Source organism: Cervus elaphus, chromosome 7 (genome assembly GCF_910594005.1).
Source record: "Cervus elaphus chromosome 7, mCerEla1.1, whole genome shotgun sequence".
Taxonomy (NCBI): domain Eukaryota; kingdom Metazoa; phylum Chordata; class Mammalia; order Artiodactyla; family Cervidae; genus Cervus; species Cervus elaphus.
In genome coordinates, this window is record NC_057821.1 from 17,702,812 (window position 1) to 17,723,666 (window position 20,855).

The 20,855-nt window shown below is 56.1% G+C and overlaps 2 protein-coding genes across 2 annotated transcripts; both read right to left on the minus strand.

Annotated features, from left to right (window-relative positions):
• Positions 1 to 512: 512 nt before the first annotated feature.
• On the minus strand, positions 513 to 16,090 carry CUL7 (cullin 7). The gene is made up of 26 exons (XM_043907493.1): positions 15,801 to 16,090; positions 14,336 to 14,923; positions 13,753 to 13,904; positions 13,122 to 13,619; positions 12,293 to 12,434; positions 12,001 to 12,197; positions 11,532 to 11,760; positions 10,507 to 10,744; positions 10,311 to 10,416; positions 8,511 to 8,738; positions 8,146 to 8,236; positions 7,872 to 8,043; positions 7,589 to 7,694; positions 7,219 to 7,314; positions 6,909 to 7,084; positions 6,676 to 6,809; positions 6,163 to 6,345; positions 5,831 to 5,937; positions 5,569 to 5,751; positions 4,227 to 4,387; positions 3,848 to 4,064; positions 3,433 to 3,733; positions 2,591 to 2,736; positions 2,341 to 2,467; positions 2,047 to 2,252; positions 513 to 1,805 (listed from the first exon to the last, which is right to left on the minus strand). The coding sequence occupies exons 2-26, from the start codon at positions 14,913 to 14,915 to the stop codon at positions 1,482 to 1,484; spliced, it is 5,100 nt and encodes a 1,699-aa protein (XP_043763428.1). The 5' UTR covers positions 14,916 to 14,923; positions 15,801 to 16,090; the 3' UTR covers positions 513 to 1,481.
• A 423-nt stretch (positions 16,091 to 16,513) lies between these two features.
• On the minus strand, positions 16,514 to 20,756 carry MRPL2 (mitochondrial ribosomal protein L2). The gene is made up of 7 exons (XM_043907514.1): positions 20,566 to 20,756; positions 18,797 to 18,965; positions 17,905 to 18,046; positions 17,680 to 17,795; positions 17,494 to 17,604; positions 17,127 to 17,200; positions 16,514 to 16,768 (listed from the first exon to the last, which is right to left on the minus strand). The coding sequence occupies exons 1-7, from the start codon at positions 20,659 to 20,661 to the stop codon at positions 16,556 to 16,558; spliced, it is 921 nt and encodes a 306-aa protein (XP_043763449.1). The 5' UTR covers positions 20,662 to 20,756; the 3' UTR covers positions 16,514 to 16,555.
• Between the last annotated feature and the right edge of the window lie 99 nt (positions 20,757 to 20,855).

Consider the following 20,855-nt stretch of genomic DNA (forward strand, 5'->3'; position numbering starts at 1 on the left):
CTGATAAGAGAAAAAGACTATTGAACTACTTGGCTCACAGGAACACTAAGAAGGCTGGAGAGAAGCTCCAAAAAGGAGTGAGGGGTAAAGTCAAAGCAGTGAGAAGCACTCCAGGTCCTACTTTGGAACCAGAATCACTGAAGATGTCAGCACGGCCACCAAAGGTTCACTCCACTTCCCTCTGCTCTAGGCTGAGACATTTCCAGCTGGGGCCTCTAGTCACCTGCCTGTGAGGGGGATGCTGGGAAAGCAAGTGTCTGGTCTTTGATGTGGTGGGAGGTGAGTTCTGCCCTCTTTCTAGGTTTGTGGTGGGGTGTTTCCAAGCATGAGAAGGGGGTTCAGGTGAAGACTGGTTGAAAACTGATACATGTCCACCACAAGGCGGTATTGGCCCCCAAACCTCCAAACTGCTACATTCCCCCTTCAAGGAGGAGGCAGAGGAGATGTAGGAAAGCTCTGAGCTTCAGTTTGGGTTGGTTTGGTTGGTTTTGGGTTTTTTTTTTTTTTTTTTGGGTTTTGGTTTTTATTTAACAGCTTTGTTGAGATACAATTCACATACCATATACTTGATCCATTTAAAGTGTTAACAGTTCAGTGATTTTTAATATATTCACAGAATTGAGTGACCATCACAATTTTTTTTTAACATTTTCAACACCCCCAAAAGAAATGCCATACTTTGTAGCAGTTACTCCTCAGTTTTTCCCAATCCCCCCAACTATAGGCAACCACTAAACCACATTCTGTTTCTAGACTGGCCGACTAGGGGACAGGACTATAAATGGGATCATTATGTGGTCCTTGGTGTGCAAACCAGCTCAAGGGCTGTAAGGGTCAGGGAAGCAAAAGTCACAGCCTGGGAGTGTTTGCCCTACAGAGACGTAAAGTCCTGAGGGCAGGGAAGGCTACTGGTGCGTGGGAGTGGACAGGGGCAAGGATGAGCCACGGGAGCTGCAATTCCTTCTAACCCAGATCCTAGAGCTTCCAGGTGGAACATGTTAAGGTCCTGGGGGCCTGCAGTGGCCACAAGGGCCCTTTATCTCACCTTCCCCCATCAGCCTTAGCTCCGGAAGGCACAGTGTCCAATCAGTTCTACAAATGAGGAAAATAGATCCCTGCTTGATGATCTGCTGAAGTTGCAAGCCATCCAGCTCGTAGCGAGATGGGCTTGACTCTCCAGCCTGCCAGGTGAAAGCTCTTCTGACCACATAACCTTCCGAGAAGGCCCACCCCTGGAGTCCACTTAATTCCCTCGGCTGAGAGGGGGTGCTCAGTCCCACACAGCCTGCCATCCTCACCCAAAGGCCCCCGGCATGGCATGATTCAGCCTCAGAGCTGAGGGCTCCTGTCTCCTTTCAGCCAGGAAAGTCCCCACCCTTGGCAGACCCCTGGCAGTTAGCACACAGGCCAAGTCATCGAACTCCTGCATTTTATTCTGTGGAAAGCCCCGGCCCTACCTAGCCCTGACCCTGTCTCCAGGGCTACCGGAAGGTAGAGAAGCTCTGGGTGCTTGTGCAGGAGGCGTAGGGCACGCCCCGGGAGCGAATCTGCAGGGTGTGGAAGGTGAGGGGTGGGTTGGGGCCCAAGGAGCCTGGGTTCAGGGACTCGGTGCGAGGCTCCATGACAGTCACGGGAACCGCGTAGGACAGCATCTGGGGCCGGTCGTCCTGGCGTCTCAGCGTGCCCTTGCCCAGCAGGTGCAGGATGCAGGAGAGGACGTCAGCACTGCCGCAGGTGGACCCCCTGCCAAGGCTGCTGACCAGGCCTCTGGGAGGACACGGGCCCTTCTGCCAAGCCTCCAGCACCTGGTATGGAGGGCCGAAGGGAAAAAGGTCAGGGACGCCCAGCTTACCCCACCTCTAGCCCCCAGTCCAAGGGCAGCGAGGCCCAACCTCACTCACCTACAGGGTCCACAGTGAGCCCGACTTCACATGGGGATCCATCTCCTCCTGGAGACTGCCCCCCACCCTGCAGGGCCCCCAACTCCTCCTGGAGACTGCCCCCCAGCCAGCAAAGCCCCCTCACCCACCACCCACCCCCACCTACCAGGCAGACAAGCTGGTCAATGTGCAGCCCCTCGTCCCCGTGGGCTTTGAGGATTCGGACAATGAGGCAGTTGAGAAGGTTCCGTCTCTTCTCCAAGTTCCGGCCCTCTTCGTCCTCAGCTTTCAGGTATGTCTGAGCTGGGATGAGCCACACGTTGCCCCTCCGAGGCCTGGGTTCCTCGCTGCCATCTCGAATCTTGAGCAACCCTGAAATAAGCGCTGGTCACTTGACAGGGGTCCCCCGAGGACACTGGCCCCAGCTCAGGACACAGGCCCCAGTGCCCTAAGTACAGACCTGCTGGGGTGTCCTTTGTCTCATCAAGGTCCAGGGGGCCCCTTGAGGAAGTCAGAGGCCCAATTGCCTGATTCAGCACATCTGGAGGGAGCCCTGAGAGTGCCAGCAGACTCTCCACAGAGACCGCCTTGGGAAGAAGAGGGAAGCATCAGGGCCTCCCAGGGTGAGGGGGCAGGGAAGAGAGAGGGTGGAGAGAAGAAAAAGGACGGATAGGTCGCGAGAGCAGGGAGGTGCGGGGGAGCTGGGCCACCTTCAGCTCGTTGAAATGCAGCAGCAGCCACATCTGCAAGGTGGACACATGCAGCGTCTGGTCCCCAAACTGCAGCTCTGCCCGGCCCAGCCACGTCCACTGCAGTCGCCTTTGCGGGGCCCGCTCCAGGGCAGGGTAGCTCTGACCTGAGGAGTGTCAGGGAGGCGGCAGGAGTCGGGGGGCTGGTGAGGATGCACCATCGCTGGAGTTTTGTCCCCACTAACCTCTGCAGAGCCTGGGGTCCAGCGTGTCTGGACACTGGCTCTTGGTCTGAGCTTCCAGAGCTTGGCCTTCCTTGAGTCTGCCTCCTGGGTCAGCCTCAGGTATCTGGGAGCCCAGCCTGTGCCAGGCAGCCTGTGATCAGTGCCTCTGAGGGGTTCTCCATTTTTTTAAGGGAGACAGAGCCAGGAAGTGAGAAAGGACTGGGGCTCTCATCAAACTGGAAACAATGTCTTGAAGCTGGAGGAGGAGCTCCCTGAAGGCAAGGTCTCAGTATCACCCACCTCCTTTGCTGCTGCCCAGCCCAGATCAGCCCCCAGTGGGAAGCTGAGGTTACGATGACTGACAGGAGCCAGACAATCATCACCTTCTGGGGACCTCAGGTGCCTCTGCCTCCATCCTCCCCACCATAAAGGGAGTCCCAGGTCTTTATTTGAAGACTAGAAACAGCAACAGTCCCGGGATCTGGTGCCTTTCGCCCTACCCCTACTCCAAACCTAAGCTCCAGTCTTTTCTTCTCGAATCTACAGGCTGCCAGGCCCAGGGGCTACCGCCAAGCCCAGGCTCTTTCCCAGCATCCCATCCTCTTCCAGGTCCCCAGTTCCCTCGGCCCAGTTGCTCACGCTTGTTGTAGAAGTTGGAGTATCGGTTCAAGGTGCCCCTCAGGTAGGCAGGCAGGCAGGTTCTGGGGTTGAGTGTGTGGCAGATGGAGGCGGTGGGCCAGCAGCGTGGTGACAGGACGAGCACAGACACTTCTGGCATCGCCCCTTCGTAGTAGAGATCCTCGCTCTCGTCCTCCTCCTCCTCCTCCTCCCCTGCCACGCCAGCTGCTGCTGCCGCCGCCACGGCCCCAGCTTCCAGCTCAGCTTCCTCCCCGGTCCCTCTTTCACGCCCCCTGCCACTGGCGCTGGCATCACGGCTCACCTGAAGATGGAACACGGGGTGCCTCTAAGCCAGTCGGCTCCTTGGGTCGGTCCCAAGCCTCTCTCTGCCTTCCTCTCTGCTACTTGCTAGTTTAGTTCCCTTCCCCGCTCCCACCTGTATCTTCTTCTCTGTGTCCTCCAGCTTCAGGAGTTCCTGATCGAGCCGCTGGAGCTGGTATACGTGGAACTGGCGCTGCAGTTCCTCGGAGGTGCTCAGGCTCCGCAACATCTGCTGGGGGAGGCGGTTGGGGAAGCAGGGGCCAATCTGCTCCAGCACGGCCCCCTCCAGCCAGCTGGAGCCCACGCCCAGGAGACGGTCCGCCATGTAGTGCCTGCAACGTGCACAGCCCAGGCCGAGCCTTGGTGAGGCTGCCTGGCAGGGCCTCCCACTCAAGACTCCAGCCTGCCCAGACCCCAGCCCCCCAGGCCCCGAGGGCTTGCCTTGCCCATCATCCTGCCTCTCCCCACCTCCCGCTTCCTCAGTCCACACTCACTGGTAGTAATGCTCGAAAGTGGTGGCTATCTCCAGGCCAGAGAAGATTAGGACGGTTTCCAGGCATCGCTGCAGTTGGGCCAGCATCTCCATTCCCCGGGCCCCACCGATCCGGCTGCCCTGGATCCGCTGGTCGATGTGCCGGGCAAACTGCTCGCTCACCTGGGCAGTGGGGAGAGCACAGGAAAACTGTGAAGGAGGCGAGATCAGGTGTGTTCAGGGTGGTGTCATCGTAGTCAGAAACTGAAGGAGAGAATGGAGCTGGTGAGCGGGAGCACAGGAGGAGGGCCTGAGCAAGGAACTATGAATGGCCAGCAGCTTTCTCAACTGGTCAGCAATTTTATAAAACTCATAAAATCATTAACAACTGTGTACAAACATTAACAATACTGGGACTTCCCTGATGGTCCAATGGTTAAGACTCCCATGCTACCAATGCTGGGTTTGTCCCGCGTGCCACAACTAAGATGTAACACCCCCAAATAAATTCAACAAAATAAAGAACATTAGAAAAAATACTAACAATGATAAAAACAATTTTCATATCTAGCATGTCTAAAATCCAACAATAATTTAACACAAGACGACAAGCACACAAGGCCGCTGAGATAAAGTGAGTCACACAAATGTTCCGATTTGTGAACTTAGAGGGAAGGGACTTCATTTCTCTTCAGCTCTTATCACAGTGCCTGACACATATTAAGTGTTAGAAATGTTAGTCGGTCAGTCATGTCCAAGTCTTTGTGACCCCATGAACTGTAGCCCATAAGATTCCTCTGTCCATGGGATTCGGCAGGCAGTAACACTGCAGTGGGTTAAACACTTGTTGAATATTTTCGGAATAATAGGAATGGTGGAGGAAATTATAGTACATTCATTTGATGGACTCTATGCAAAAATCTGAGGACAAACAGCAACATGAAAATGACTTTTAATGTAAGGATCAAAAGAAAACAGAATAAAGCATTTAGCTACTCATGGGTAAAACTATGTGAAATAAAAAAAAACTATGTGAAATCAAGCACGCAAGCAGAAGCAAGTATGCAGAGATGTATTAGGATGGCACAAAGCGGGTCATTTTTTTCTTCTATCTTTGTGTGTGTGTGTGTATGAGATCTTAGTTCCTTGCCCAGGGATCAAACTTTGGCCCACAGCAGTGAAAGTACAGGGTCCTAACCATTGGGCCACCAGGGAATTCCCTTTTGTTTTTAGATTTTTGATAGCATGGTCTATACCAATACATGCCTCCTGCTAAGTGGGAATGTAGGGGGTGGGCAACTTTGAGGAGAGGAAGAGAGAGTTTGAGGGGAGAGGTCTCAGGGGAGGGGACACAGGAGGCTTACGTGGGCAGCTCTGAGGAAAGGCAGCTTCAGCAGGGCCCCAGCACAGCCATTCTGCAGGGCCAGCAAAAAGGCTGCCCGTGGCCCAAACAGCTCGGAGCTCGACTTCTGCAGATTACTGAAGTGCTCACAGTAGCGGGGCACAAAGTCATCGTCCCGCCAGCGTGAGGTCAGAAAGCTGTGAACCTGGAGGGTGGGAGGCGGCAGCGTGAAGGTGACCCAACACACCAGGGGCACAGCCCCGCCCGCCCTCCGCACGGCCCACCTGCTCCTCCACCACCGCCCGCCAGCAGCGCGTCAGGTTTCTCATGATGCTGCTGGGGAGCCCCCGGGTGGCCAGGGAGCTCCAGTCGTGGCTTCTGTTTCTGCCCTCTGTGGACACAGGGGAAGGGGCAGAGGAAGGGCAGGGTCAGCCCCTCAGCTCCTGGGTCCCCATTCAGGGCTGAGCCCAGGGGATCTTTCCGGACATGCTGCCCACAGCAACGATGCTCCCAGGTACGGGTGACACAAACCAGGAGACGAGCAGCAGGCTGGGCGTGCAGGGAGGGGACAATGAGGAAGGACAGACGCCTCCCCAACCCAGCTCCCAGCACTCACTGGGCCGAGGCGTGGCCACCGCCGCGGGGGGCGCCTCGCAGGGCTCCACGTGCACCAGCAGGTGGGTGAGGCGGCGCACCCGGGAGGAGAACGCCGCCGCGCGGCTCTGCGGGTTGTGGGCAGCCTCCCGACACTCCAGGTACTGGTCCAACAGCCAGCCCAGGGGGCTGACGCCTTCTTCATCTGGAGGCGCGGAAGAACAAGCTAAGGCAGGTTGTGTGCGCAGAGCCTGCGGGGGAGGCTGGCCTGGATGGGCGTGCAGAGGAAGAGCAGTGGACCACCGCGGGAGGGGAGGGAGCAAGGCCCCTCCTGACTGTGTGTGTGGGGTCAGCTGACACCTGGGACACATGGGAAAGGAGGCGCCCCTGGGCTGTGAGAAGCGGGGGACCTGGGGAGACTGAATAAATGCAGGTGCCAAATGGGCCAAAGGCATCACCCAGGGAAGAGCAAGAAGGGGCTGGTGAGTGGGGCTGAGCATCGGGATGGTGAATGGGCCGGGGCAGGGGAGGTTACCAGGGCAGGTGATGTTCTGCACCAGGGGGCTGACCAGGGCCTCCCAGCAGGTCTTGCCCAGCGCCTGGGCAGCCTCTTCGTCAGGGAGGAAGCGACTGGCAAAATTCTGCTCGTGGCGTAAGGCCCCGTTGAGTCTGGGGAGGGGAGGGTGTAGGAAGGTGCTGGGGCTGCAGGCCTAAGTCCGCCAGCCTGAGACTGCAGGCTACCCCTCAGGCACCCACGTGCTCGCACACCTGGAGCTCAGGTGCAGGAGCCCCCTGCGGTCCTCCGAGATGTCCTGGCTCCAAGCCTGCGCCCGGACCATGTAGAAGAGGCGCGTGTGGCGGCACAGCTGCTCCCGGAACACCGGCCAGAACGTGGGCTTGGGGCCCAGGACCTCCAACCCCCGAATGCGCGTGTCAATGCCGCCCTGCAATGCACAGAGGCCCGTTTCCACCGGCTCCACACCCTCAGGATGGGCTGGAGTGCTGGTCCAAGAACTGCAAATCACAGGGCGCAGAGCGTGGGGCCGACGCCCCCCCACCCTGTGTCTCCCAGCCCCACCTGCTGGCAGCGCTTTATGCGGATCTGGATGACGGGCCAGACGCGGCTCAGGTTCTCCAGGAGGACCACCCGGCTTGCGGAGGGCATCACATTCACCTGGTGGGGTGGAGGGCAGGTAAAGAGCACGGTCACTCTCCGGTGTGTGGATGGGAATGCGGAAGGCACCCTAGTCTGCTTCTGTCCCCTGCTGTCCCTCCTTCCCCCAGCCCTGGGATGCATGGGGTTCTGATGGAGGGGGTCCCAATGCCACCCTCACTGCTCAGGGCCTGATGCCATCACAGGGGCGCAAGATGGAGGAAACGGGGCTTTAGGGATCTGGGCAGGAGGGCGGATCCCATGAGGGGTGGCCAAACGGCACAAGGGGCCCTACCGAGTTGAGTTCCGTGTTAAGGGAGGTGGCGCTGTCGCCCCCGAACACCACCACCCTAGCCGGCATGTAGCTCAAGTCCTCGCTAGCCACCAGCAGAGCCAGCTGCCTGGGAGGGAGGAGGGCAGAGGAACCAGTCAGCACCAGATCCAGTCGTGTCCCCGCAGACACAGCCGGGGGGATCTTTTGGTCACGTTCGGGGGATGGGGGGCCCTCCCAAGACCAACAATGGGGAAGTCACAGGAAGGTGTGGGTGTGTGCTGGGCATAGGCCTGGGGCCCGCTACCTGATGAGGACGCCCTGCTGCATGTGCAGGGTGATACGGTGGGAGCCGGCGCTGCCGTTGGACTCCCAGTAGGTCTTGGGGTTGCGGTCCGTCAGCTTGCTGGCCCGGTGCGGGTTGGACGACACCTCCACCTTCTCCCAGCACTTGTCCTCCTTCATCTCCATGCTGGAGCCTGCAGGCACGCGGGAAGGGGTGATGGTCACAGCCTGGCAGGTGTGGGGGGAAAACACACGGAGGTGTGGAGACTCAGGGTGGTGAGGGCACGCGCACGAACCCTGGCACAGGTATCTGAGGAACACGTCGAAGAAGGGGATGTTGATGGGGCGGTGGGTTCGTCTGTGGTCTTCGATCTGGCCCAGCACCATCTGCAGCCGGGACACGGAGAGAAAGGGTGCAGGGAGCAGGCAGGGACATGGAGTCACATGTGGAGGAAAAACCCAGCAGCCCTGGGACGTCCTCCATGACACTGGCAGAGCAGGGTCAGCGAGCCGAGAGAGGCCGAGAACCAAAGCCCCCCAGGTTCACTAGACTCACCTGCCTTCCAACTTCAGGAACACACCCCCTTCCCCTGCCACCGCTTGGGTTTCATACTCTCACCCAGCTGTGAACCCACCAGCATCCCCTGACCTTCCCCCTGACCTGGATACAGCCTCCCAGGATGTTGGTGGTGAGCTTCCGGTAGAGGTGGGCATGCTTCTCACACTTGAACACCATGTCCCGCAGCTCCTGAGCCAGCTCCAGCTTTCCCAGGTGCTTTTCCAGGGCCTTGGAGATGGCATCCCGGGCTCCCAGCTGATTGAGCACCACGGCATAGTCCCTGCTCACGGAGGCCAGGCGGTGCAGGAAGAGGATCAGCTCCTGGAGCACCTGGGATGGGTGCGGGGGAGGTGAATAAAGGGGATGGACCACAAGGCATCTTCAGCAGTACTGACTACACCTACTGTGTGCTGGGTGCTAGGGCTACTGCAGAGAACAAAGAGTGAGGAAGTGAAGAGAGAGGGATGGGGCTTCCCAAAGAATCCACCTGTCAATGCAGGGGACAACCCCTGGTCCAGGAAGATCCCACAAGCCTGGGGACAGCTAAGCCCATGCGCCACAACTACTGAGGCCAAGCTCTAGAGCATGTGAGCTGCAACTACTGAAGTCCACACACCTACAGCTTGTGTTGCACAACAAAAGTCACCACAGTGAGAACCCCATGCACCACAACGAAGAGCAGCTCTCGCTCACCACAACTAGAGAAAGCCCATGCGCAGCAACAAAGACCCAGTGTGGTCATAAATAATACGTGGATTAATAAAAAGAAAATAAGCAGCTTGAAAACTCAGCATTAAAAAAAGACAGAGACAGGGATGGGGAGGCGTGAGGGCTGGGTGAAATTAGAGAACCCAACAAACTGCAACGGGAAAGCCAAGAGGTGCCCTGGACCTGGGGCTGTGCACCACTGACTACGCTGGCAACAGGTGCCGGGGGCATCTCTGGTTGTTTCTTCTCAGGCCCAGCTGTCCCAAGAACCAGCTGTGGCGCTGGGTTTTGAGATGCTCAGGCCCCAAGCAGAGACACCTGAGGACAAGGAGGGGGCCAAGAGGGAGCAGATGTGTGTAAGGAAGCCCACCATAGAGCTAAGACCTGGGGAGCAGCCAAAAGTGTGTGCTGCAAACATGCACTGCCTCCACGACTCTAGTTCTCTGGCCCCTTTCCAAGCCTTCAGTACCCAGGGGCGCTCCAGGGCAGAGGGCTGCCATGGTTCCCCCCCCCTCCCCCGCCTCCTTCACTCCCCTTTCCTCCACAGGCTCAGCCAAACAGGAGCCACTGAGGCTCTTCTTTGCTGTTGGACTTTTGGGGGCACCCATTTTTATTTTTTCATTTTTGGCCACGCCCCAGCATAGGGGTTCTTAGTTCCCTAACCAGAGATCTAACCGGTGCCCCTTGCAGAGAAAGCACCACAGAATTTTAACCACTAGACCACTAGGGAAGGCTCCACTGAGGCTCTTAATGTAACATAAATATAACCTTTTATGTAACAAAAGAGATGGCAAGTAAGATCACATCTGGGCTTATTTATCTAAGGAAACACAGGAAAGATACATAAATGAATACAAGTGGTTATCAAAAAGGGGCACGTGGGGGACACTGGGAAAACAGGGGACTCAGGTGGGAGTGAGAATTCTCAGTTTATACCTTGTTACACTGTTCTCATTAGTGAACTCTGTGAACAGTATGACTTTTTCTTTTTTTTTTTCAGTATGACCTTTTAAAAAAATACATATAATTCAGCTTGAAACACAAAACCCAAACCAAGAGCACAAGGCTCCATGGTGGCCTTCTGAGCCCCGCCCAGGGTGGGGTGGAGTGGAGTGGGGTGGGGCGGGGTGTCTGCCTTGCCAGAAGCTGCCTGGTCTCCCCGCTCAGCATCTCCCGGGGGCAGGGTAGGGGTACCTCTCGGTCAGTGTTTGGGGACCGCAGGCAGGCCATGCAGGCATCCATGGCTTCGTGCCAGGGGAGCAGCAGTGCCTCAGGGAAGTCCACCAGCTGCATCAGGATTCTGGGGCGTGTTGGGGGGACAGGAGGAGAGAGATGTGCAGTCAGGCTCAGAGACCCCTCTGCCCCGCCCCGCCCCGCCGCACCCCCTCACCTCAGAACGGCCAGGTGCAGGGGCTTGTTGGCAGCAGGAGTGTCGAGGCTCCGCATGAGCACAAGGAAGGGCTGGGGCTGCCGCTGCAGCTGCAGAAGAAGGGGCTTGGCCTCTCCCTGCCGGGGCCCCTCTGAGCGGAACGCTCCCTCCAGATCCAGAAAGATTTTCCCAGCTGGACCGAAACCCTCTGCCAGACGCTGCAGTGGTGTGTTGGAGCCCTGAGTTGGGGCTTCCTTTGCTACAGGAGAGGGGAAATCACAGGAGTTGGCCACTGTTAGTGACGGGAAGGGTCAGAAAAGGAGAGACACATTCATAACTCTCGTTGTCTCCTCTCTTCTCCTAAAAATGTTTTTGATTTTTTTCCCCCTAAAAGTTAGGTTTTGGGGATCTCAGAGCTCTTAATGTACTTGTAAGACAGCTTCATGACAAACTTTTTATTTTGTTTTCTTAAAAGAGCAAGGGAGGGACTTCCCTGGCAGTCTAGTTCTGTGTTTCCACTATAGAAGGCTGGGTTTGGTCTCTGGACGGGGAAATAAGATCTCAAATGTTGCGAGCTGAGGACCACCCTCCCCCCCCAAATAAAGCAGAAGAGCTTCCTATGAGCAAACAGGAGAGCATTTTCCAGAAGCATGCAATAAACTGTTTTTCCCTCCAGCAGAAAACATTCAGTGTGAGGGCTTTCAGGGCTTCAAATCTCTTGTGCTGTTTGGTCTGCCTCTCACCTTGCAGGATCTTAGCTCCCCGACCAGGGATTAAACCTAGGCCGCTGTATTGAAAGCGCCAAGTCTTAACCACTGGACCGCCAGGGAACTCCTGCAACGTTCTAACCTTACATCCTCCTTCATTCTTTGGAGGGAGCACAACCGCTGCTTCTCCATTCACTGCTAATCTCAACATTTCAGACTCTTCCTAAGGTGCCACTGGTCTCAAGATAGGATTGCACAAAACCCGGTACAGACGTCTCTCCTGGGCTAATGCCCTCAGAGAGGCCAGTATGCAGAGCTGCTGTCCGTGTGGCACCCCACCTTCCACTCTGGCTGCGTCAGCTGATTCCTGAGGCTGGGCCCAGGCTTCCAGCAGGGACGGCTGGACCGGCTGCCCTGCCAGGGCCTCGGGCCCGTACTTCCTGTAGACGCGGCAGTTGAGCAGGTCCCTGAGGGCGCTGTCGTCGAGTCGCTGCGGCAGAGCCAGTAGCAGGTCTTGGGCCAACTCTGTGGGCACAGCCAGTTCAGCCAGGATCTCGTCATCCAGAACCTGCCATCGGGGGGAGACGCTCTCGCTGCAGGCGCCTCTACCTGCCTGCAGAGGCGCTTGCCAGGGGAAGGGTTCTCTGCATGCGCCTTCTCCACCCCGAACCTCTCATGGCAGGCTCCTCCCAAACAGCTCATCAACGCCCCCCAAACATCTTAGACCCCTCCCCGGAAGCCCCTTACGCTGTCGGCCTCTGCTTCCCATCCCAAGCCTTCCACACCCCCTAACACAGTCCGACTCTACCTCCCCATCCAGGTTCTCCTGAAGGATCTGGAGAACCTCCTGACGGTCGGGGCCATCCAGCTTCTTGATGAAGAAGAGGAGCTCCCACCACTCAGCCTGGGTCAGGTGTTCACTCTCCTCAGCGTCCTCATCCTCAGGCAACACGTAGGGCACAGCATAGAGCTCGGTCATGGGCTTCCAGCGCCAGGACGGCAGGGCTGTGGAAATGGGTCACGGGGCACAGAGATGTTGCTGCCCGCCCCCTGCCGGACCACTGCTCCGAGCTGACCCCTGGCTTCCTCTCTGGGCTCACCTATACCCACGGCTCCACTGACCGCTGCCCCCTGGTACTCATCAGCAGCCTCAACCACATCCTCGATGTCTTCCTCAAAGCCCAGAATCTCCAGCATGTGCCAGTGTACCCAATAGGTGCGGCCTGTTGACTCCCACAGCACCTGGGGGAAATGGGGAAAATCGAGAGGGAAGGGGCCAAGAGCTTACCTAGTGACTGGCTATGTCATGATGAATGTGAACACACAGCCTTCAGGGTGACACCTGCCCAGGTTTGGAAAAACCTCCGAAGAGCAAAACACATGGTATACGGAGAACCCACATGAGCACGTAAAGGATGCTTTCTCTAAACGGGAACATCTTTCTTCTCTCTTATCCTTGGTGGCTTTTATTTTTTTTTTAAGTATTTATTTATTTATTTGGCTGTCTTAGTTTCAGCATGTGAGATCTTCTATCTTCACTGCGGCATGTGGCATCTTAGTTGCAGAGTGTGGGATCTAATTCCCAGACCTGGGATCAAATTGGGGCCCCCTGCATTGTGAATGTGGACTCTCAGCCACTGGGAAGTCCCTATTCTTGGTGGCTTATGCCCCTATACTTCCTCCTGGCTTTAACCACACTGTCTTATTACCAGGTTCTTTGTGGGAGTGAGTCTCCCTGACCTCAGGGTCTTCTACAAACAAATTTTCTCAGCCTTCCAAATGGCTCCTCTCTCAGTCGCTGACCCCCTTTTACCATCCCAAGCTTACTGAGGGTTTTCGCTTTGAGTAGCATGCCGGAGCCCCCAGCATGAAGCATGATGCCCCAGCTCTGCCCCACGCAGACAGACCCCCGGCGGTGGCCCTGCTCACCTGCACAGGGGGCACACCATTGTTGCTCTGCCGGAACTCGCCCTCGTCCCCCGCGCTGATCTCTTCGTAGTCATCCAGCATCCGCACTCGCATGCCCGGCTGCAGCGCATCCCGCACGTACAAGGCATAGGTGTTGCCACTTGCGAACTCAGAGCGAGGTCGAAACCTCCTTGACCTCCTGCGGGAAGGCAAGGCCTGGGCAGGTGGGAGCCCTGGGCCCTCATCCACCAGCTGGGGCTGGAAGATGGAACCGGAGGGCTGTCCCGAGGGCCCCTGTCTGCTCCAGGCCTGGTCCCAGCGCATGGCCTGCACCAGCTCTGAGATCAGCGTGCCCATGGCCATGCTGAATTCCAGCTCCAGGCGACCCCTCTCCCTACTCAGCTCCTCAGGAGTGGAGTTCGGGGCTCCTGGTTCCGCAGCAGTGTCATTCAACTGATCCAGGAGGAAGGTGACATGCAAATAGTGCTTCACCAGGGAGAAGAGCAGCCTTCCTGGGACCTGCAGGACACAAACTTTGGTCTACATTTGCCTTGTTCCAGCTTTCTCTCCACACTGTCCTCTGAGGACAGGTGCAAAGGCCTGGCCCCCAGGTTTTGTCCACAGCTCCCTCCCAACACTCCCCACAGAATACCTGTGGCAGCTGAATGCCCTCAAAAGACATCGGGTGTTCAGAGAGCGTGGCCTGTGCAAACAGTGCCAGCAGAGCACAGCGGCTGTCAAAATCCAGGTGTTTCTCAATGGCCTCTTGCTGGCTTAGTGAGAAAAGGATCTGGGTCCGGGTCCCTGGAACCCACATTCCAATCAGTAACAGCTCCTAACCTCGTCCTTCCCAGACCCCTCTTGTGGACCCTCCACTCTTAGTTCACTCCTTTTGCTGTCATGCAGCAGAATGACATGATTTGCTGATTTGCTTCAAAAGCCAAAGCTTACTTTATTATTCTACCTTATTACTACCTCATCTGCAAAAGTTTAAGTCTAAACTCTTCCTCTGCCTAGGAAAACAGTTAATAGGAGGTTCTTGAAGATTCAGTCGTCCCTTTCTGCAGAGATGCCCACACTCACCTTCCCACCTCCCTTTCTCCAATGCAAAGGGAAGGGTCACAGAATCATTTACATACTGATGAGATCAGAGGTGCCTATCATAGGGCCCTGTGAGGTGTTAAGCTGACCCAGCCCCTCTCCAGCTCCCCTTTCCTTCCCATGCTGCCCCTCACCAGCATCATGGGAGGCCAGGGCTTGAATCATCCGGCCTGCACTCCAGCGAATCTGATAATCGGGACTGCTGAGCATGTGCATGAGCAAGTCCAGGACCCTTGGGTCTTTGAAGACCCCAGTGAGGGGCTCAATGCTGGCGTAGGCACTGAGCACGTGGACAGTGTGAAGCAGAGGAGCGGGAGGAACGGTGCCCACACATTCCTCCAGCTGCCGAAGGGCCCTCTGAATCAGAGACTTCACGTCAGTTTCCATCTCCCCCAGCACGGATTTGTCCAGCGCTCCAGCCTCCCCTGCTGTCTCCTGGGAGGGCCCGATGACCTGGCCATCCTCGCCCAGCATCTTGTGGCAATTGGCATAGATTTCATCATTGGACATCCATAGCAGGATGTGCTCAGCCTTGCAGTCCACATGGTTGGAGCCCCCTTCCCCGTCATCCCCACGCCGGAGGATGAGCCAGCGAATCTGGTACTCAGGATGCCCATCATGGCCCACTCGCTGGCGGATCAGCTCGTCCGGATAAGCGTGCAAGCCGGGCCCCAGGGGCACCCTGAATTCCCGGTAACGGAGTTCCCCTACCATCTTGGCACCTGGCAACACAGGGAAAGAGAACAGGCAAGCTAGAGTAAGGGGTCAGAAAATCAAGGACATCCAGGAGTTGGGACAGCAAATGTGGCAACAGCTGTCAGGCTGTTGGGTGGGGTGAAACAGGGTCCAGGAGTTGCCTGCTCTAGCTGGGTGGGGCCAGGCCTAAGCAGAGGAATACCAGGAAGTTTGTTCTGAAAGAACTCAAAATTGGCGGGTTAAAAGGCAAGTCCAAGGCCCGGCATGCAGCATGGAGGCATGCAACATGGAGGGAGCTCGTTTGGAGCAGTGGGGAGGGGACAGTGGGGGCAGGGAAGCCTTGGAATTAAAGTGAATCCCAGGGCCCTGGACAGGCTGCAGCGGACCTGGGGAGGGGGTATGTGATGCCCAGAGGGATGTGTGTTTTGGGGTGTTGAGGATCGAGAACAAAGTGTGTATGCAAAGGGGTGGTAGTAGCTCTAATGGTTGAAGCACGAGAGAGTCTGCAGGAACAAGAGACCCCGAGATCTGGTGATGGAGCGAAAGCGCAGGGCCCGACGGGCTGGGAGGAGGGGCTGGTGGGCTGAAAGCACCCAAGGCTGGAGGCATTGGAGCATCAAGGTCGGTGGGGGCGACGTGAGGACCCGAAAAGTGTGCACATGAGACCTGGTGGGTGAGGGGCACGCGGTTTGGGGGACCAGGATGGAAGGCCGAAGCAGCCAGGGGCGCGCGGCAAGGTATGGGGAGGGAGGGGGGAGGGGGCCAGGCCAGAGAAACCAGAATCCCGAGGCGCGGCGGGATAGGGGACTCGAAGCCCGGGGGTGGGGGGCTGGGGGGCTGGGGGTGAGTGGGCGGAAGAAAACCCTGGCTCGGGGCGGGGGGCCGCGGCGGGGCTCGGGCCACCTCAGAAGTCGATGGGGGTCCCAGTGCGTGGCCTGTCCTTCGCCGAGCTAGGAACGCGGCACAGACGATGGCGGCGGCGCCGGCGGAGATTTGGGCTCCGCCTGGGCCCCCCGAAGGGGTCGAGGCGGAGAGGCGGGAGGGGGCGTGTCTTCGCAGGTCTGGAGGCCGCAGGGGGCGTGGCGCGCGGGCCCGAGCGCCCGGGCGGCCGTCAGCGCCCCGCCCGCGCGCAGGTCCGCGGCCTCCCGGGCCCGGCAGGGCGGGGCCCGTCCCCCACCCGCGGCTCTGCCCGCCCGCCTCTGGGAGCCCCGCCGCCCGCCCGCTCCGAGCCGCCGCTCATTTCCGCCCAGCCCGGCGGAACACTGGGGGCCCCAGGGGAGCGCCGGGGCGGAGCCGCCAGTGCCACCTCGGCGACGCACGGCGCCTCCTCTCCGGCGCCGCCCTTTCCTCTTCCTTTTGGCCCCCCTCCTCCTGCCACCGGAAGTACCTGCCCCTCTAACCAAAGTCAGACCTGGAGACAACTTTGGAGGTCATTTACTCCCCCTCCGTGACGTATAGAGGGATCGAGGCCAGGGGGCGGCGGGAAGTGAGGGGGGGGAACGGCCCCAGTTGTCGCCCCATATTTTCCTTTCTCCTCCCCCAACGGTTGTTTACTTCCGTCCCCTCCAACACTTGTCCAGTAATGTACTATCCTCCCCAGAAAAACCAGAAATAGATTTAAAAAAGAATGGGGGCCATTTTATTAGAGTCCAGGAATATCAGCTTTGGGCAGCAGCTGAGGGAAGCTTCACGTAACTCTTCATGGGGGGCAGCGGCCGGATCTTTCGGCCTGCCCAGCCCCCCTTGCGGTGCCATAGCCCACTGTTCGGCCTCTTTCCCAGCCAGCGGTTCCGCCCAGCCTTGCCGATGACCCGTTTGTTGTGATCAACGTTGGAGACTCGGCCCACTGTGGCTGTGCACGTCTCCAGCACCTGATGGAGAGAGCAAATGGAAGGGAAAGCACCATGCGGGGAAACAGCCTGACACGTTGAGGGCAGGGGCCCTGGGGAACTTCTCAAACCCAAAGAAAAAAGGGGAGAAGATACGGGAAAAGTACAACATAACTGAACCCGAATGCAGGTCCTACAGTAGTTGAGAATGAAAGGCACTGTTCCCTACTGCCAGCCTGACAAGGCACACCTGGTCACATGGCAGAAAAGGACAGACCTAGCTCCAGGCACTTCCCAACATAAAACACCTGGGAGCTATCCTGGACAGGTAAGGTACATTCCAAAGATTCCTCCTGTACTGACTCCTCCCACCTGCACTCCCCCCCAACCCACCACGCACCTGCATCTGCCTCTTAGAGGGTAGCTGGATAATGGCTGTCCCGTTCACCTTCCGTAGCAGCACACCACAGGTCCCTGGGGAAGGGAAGAAACAGTTGCGACCCTCCACAGAGCAGGAGGTGGGGGCAGATTTTCCAGGGCCACCACCCCACACACTGCCCTTGCTTTCCCTTTGAGGGGCAGAAACACTGAAGCAGGAGGCATGTGTGGTTTTAGGTCAAAAACACAACCACCTCTTCAGCCTTGTTTTTCCCTCTTTTTTCTCTGCCACTGGACAAGATGTGGGCTCATGGGTTCAGAAAGCTGCAACCTCAAGTACCGCCTGGCCTTTCAAACTGTAAGATCTCAACGAGTTCCTTTCTTCCTACCTGCGGCTCGGATATACTGGGCCCCGCGGCCTGGCTCACTCTCCACGTTGTTGATGAGGGTCCCCACTGGCAAGGCCCCAAGAGGATGGGCGTCCCCTTCCCGAGCAGCAACTAAAAGACAGAATTTCGTCAGCACCAGCACCCTTGAGCCTCTCAGCCCACGCACACCTGGTGGCCATCACTCACCTGCCATTCGGCCTATGTGGTCCGAGTTCAAGATGGTATCTCCAGCCTTCATGTTTTCTGTGGCAATGATCCAGCGTTTCCGGTTGCCCCCAGCAACCAGAGCTATGTCTGCTGACCTGTGCAGAGTGAGGGACAGGTAAGCAAACCACCTAGGCAGCCTCACATCTCCTGAAAAGCCACAGACCACTCAGCCACCCACACCACCACTTCACATCCCAAACTTGCCTACAGGGATCATAGCGGACAGAGATGACCTTCTCCTCAAAGGGTCCTGGCTTGGATTCCTGCTCTGGCCGGAACCGCAGAAAGTCAATCATTCGATAACGCTGCTTGTGGCCCCCGCCAATACCATGCACCTGGATACGGCCTGTGGTCAGGATAGCACAGGATCATGAGTGGGTCAGATGAGTCAGTTCCCAGCACTGGGAACAGACACATCCTAGGCAGAGGGCAGTGCTTTCCCAACATTAGGACACAAGCAGAAAATGATGAAAATTTGCATAGCACAATGGGGTACGTGGGAGTGAACACCCACGTGGAACTTCGTAAAAACACAATTACAGGGGGTGCTTCCCTGCTGGCTCAGTGGTAAAGAAGCTGCCTGCCAATGCAGGAGACAGAGGTTTGAACCCTGGTCTGGGAAGATGCCACATGCTATGGGGCAACTAAGCCTGTATGCCACAACTTGAGCCTGTGCTCTAGTGCCTGGGAGCTGCAAGTGCTGAGCCCACATGCTTCAACTACTGACACTTGAGCGCCCTAGAGCCGGTGCTCCACAAGAGAAGCCAAGTAGCCCCAGCTTGCCACAAGCAGACAGAAATCCTGAGCAGCAACAAAGAGCCAGTACAGCCAAAAATAATTTTTGAAGGGTGTGCAGGAAAATGTCATGGAACTTCCTGAGTATGTCCAGTTTTCTTCCATTACCTATCTTTAGGAGCACAGGCTATTTATGTTGTTTTACATTCTATTCTCTCACTCTTACACACATACTACATGCGTAAGAGGAGTCCAACAAATGCTTTCTAATTACATTCCTCTGCCTGTATCAAAATACAGGCCAAGGGTCCTACCATGTTTTTGCTCTTTACTGCTGAAATCTTCTTGCCGTTGTTCTTACCTGTGTGGTTTCGGCCCCCAGACTTCCTCATCTTTACTGGCATAGTGGTATACTTTGTACGACTCTTCCAGGACACAAACTTAGCGCTAAGGGCCACAGAGGTAAGGACTGGGCGGCAGGGAAGCAACATCGACGCAGAGGGCAGCTGAAGGAGGACATTGTTTGTCACCTAGAAATAAACAGAAATTTTTTTCACTTGAAAGCTAATTGAAGGAGAAGCCTCAGAGAACCAAGGGAGAAGGGACAAAGTTTAGCTTGTGGCTTCCTTCCTCCTGGAAGCGTCCCAGACCAGCTACCCCCAAACTCCACCCTTCACAGCCTGCACAAATACCAGTTCAGAATGCTTATCTAGGTGCATGTGTGTTGATCATCTCTCCTCATCTGATCCTCTCACCTCTGAAGTATTTCTTCAATGGAATTTTCTCCCCTTGGTGCATCTTCTTCCAAATTTGCCTCAAAACTCTCCTCTAAGAAACTTTTCCTTCCTTAAACAACTACCTTCTTCAGTGCTGGTTAATTCCTATATATCTGTGTACCACCATCAGCACCAATGCCTTCTACCCCTTTTGCTGCATGTTTCTGAGAATTTTCCAAACATGAATGGAAGGGAGAGATCACTTATGTCTTGTTCCCTGCTGTTTTCTCAGCATTTCACACAGTAGGTTGGTTTGGTTTTGAATTTGAAGTACACAGCTGCCAAACTCTACCATCAGTCTGAAAGGTCCAGAGAGCGTAAGGCTAACTTTCCTGTAATCACTAGTTACCCATGTCAACAAACTGGCACTTGCCATCTATCTCTACAAGGATTAAATCATGTGCTGCTGTAGCTGCTGACCTCCAACACCTCCTGATGGAGCTCAGGATGGAGAGCAGAAGTGAGGCACCTGGGTTCCCAAACACCTGGCACGACAGATTTTCAGATAGTTAGATATTCTCGGGAGCTGATTTTTATGAGTCCAATTCTTTTATCTCCTCTTATCGAGAAAAACACTAAAATTCTTCATGGTGACAACTGTTTCTCGTGACTAGTAGAAGCTTCACGAAACCAGCAGAAACATTTAAAAAAATGTGCTTGATTGCAGCCCACTCACCCTTTACCAAAATCACATACATACTGTCCTTCCCTTCTACCTCTCTGGAGCAGTTTCTCAGAGCTATCTGAGGTGCTATCTCCTGGGCTGCAGTCCTCATATTTCCCCAAATAAAACAACTTTCATACCATGCATTTTTTAAGTCGACACCCACTAGGAACTTCGTGATATCTTTATGTTAGTCTCCAATTCTCGGTTATCTTGACCTTAATTTCATAATTTCAGTAGTAACTCATTCTTAATGGTTATAATAATGGTTAAGGGTCCGGGCTTTGAAGCCAGACTGCCTAGCTCCAGTGGTTGGTGTATCACCTTGGACTACTGATGTATTCTCACATATAAACTGGGACTGAAAATAACTGTAACTGGTTGAAAGGAATTCACTTATTTAAAACATCTATTATGCTTGGCTTATAAGAAAACAATAAATGTAAGTTACTGAAACTTGTTCTTTTGTCTACAAAATCACTTTCACCTTCAATATCTCGTTTAAGGACTCCAGTGACCCTGTGAGATAGCAACACTTAGAAAGGAGAAAGCTGAGACTGAGTGACTTATTAAGGGTCACGGGCCGATGTGACTCCTAATCAGACTCTCATCTCCCACCTCGATTCTCCTGGAGACCCCTCTCCGACAGCCGGAGTGGGAACAACTACCTTCCCGGGTAAGATGGATTACCTGGGCGGCCGGGAGCACGCTTGGGCCGGGGATGGCGGCAATCCGGGGGGTCAGGCTCAGTGAGCCAAGAGCGCGGGTCACTGCCCGCAGGGCCATGAGTTTGGCCAGACTCGGGCGTGCTCAGCACGCCACCATCACCTTTAGCCTGGCGCCTGGCGCTGCTGGATGACGCTAACAGGTCCCCGTGCCGTCGCTCCAACATGACGTAAAAAGAGGCGGGCCGAGAACCCGACAAAAAGCTAGACACACATCTCCTTTCTTCCCTGAACATAGTATAACCAATGCCGGAG

Coding starts and splice junctions, on each gene's coding strand:
- MRPL2 (XM_043907514.1), bottom strand. CDS start 20,661: ATGGCCCTGCGGGCAGTGACCCGCGCTCTTGGCTCACTGAGCCTGACC. Junction 18,966..20,565: donor GCGTGCTCCCGGCCGCCCAG/GTAATCCATCTT, acceptor GTTTATTTCTAG/GTGACAAACAATGTCCTCCT. Junction 17,796..17,904: donor GTCCGCTATGATCCCTGTAG/GCAAGTTTGGGA, acceptor CACTCTGCACAG/GTCAGCAGACATAGCTCTGG.
- CUL7 (XM_043907493.1), bottom strand. CDS start 14,915: ATGGTAGGGGAACTCCGTTACCGGGAATTCAGGGTGCCCCTGGGGCCC. Junction 12,198..12,292: donor CAGTGGAGCCGTGGGTATAG/GTGAGCCCAGAG, acceptor CCATTTCCACAG/CCCTGCCGTCCTGGCGCTGG. Junction 8,739..10,310: donor CCCCAAACACTGACCGAGAG/GTACCCCTACCC, acceptor CACCCATCCCAG/GTGCTCCAGGAGCTGATCCT.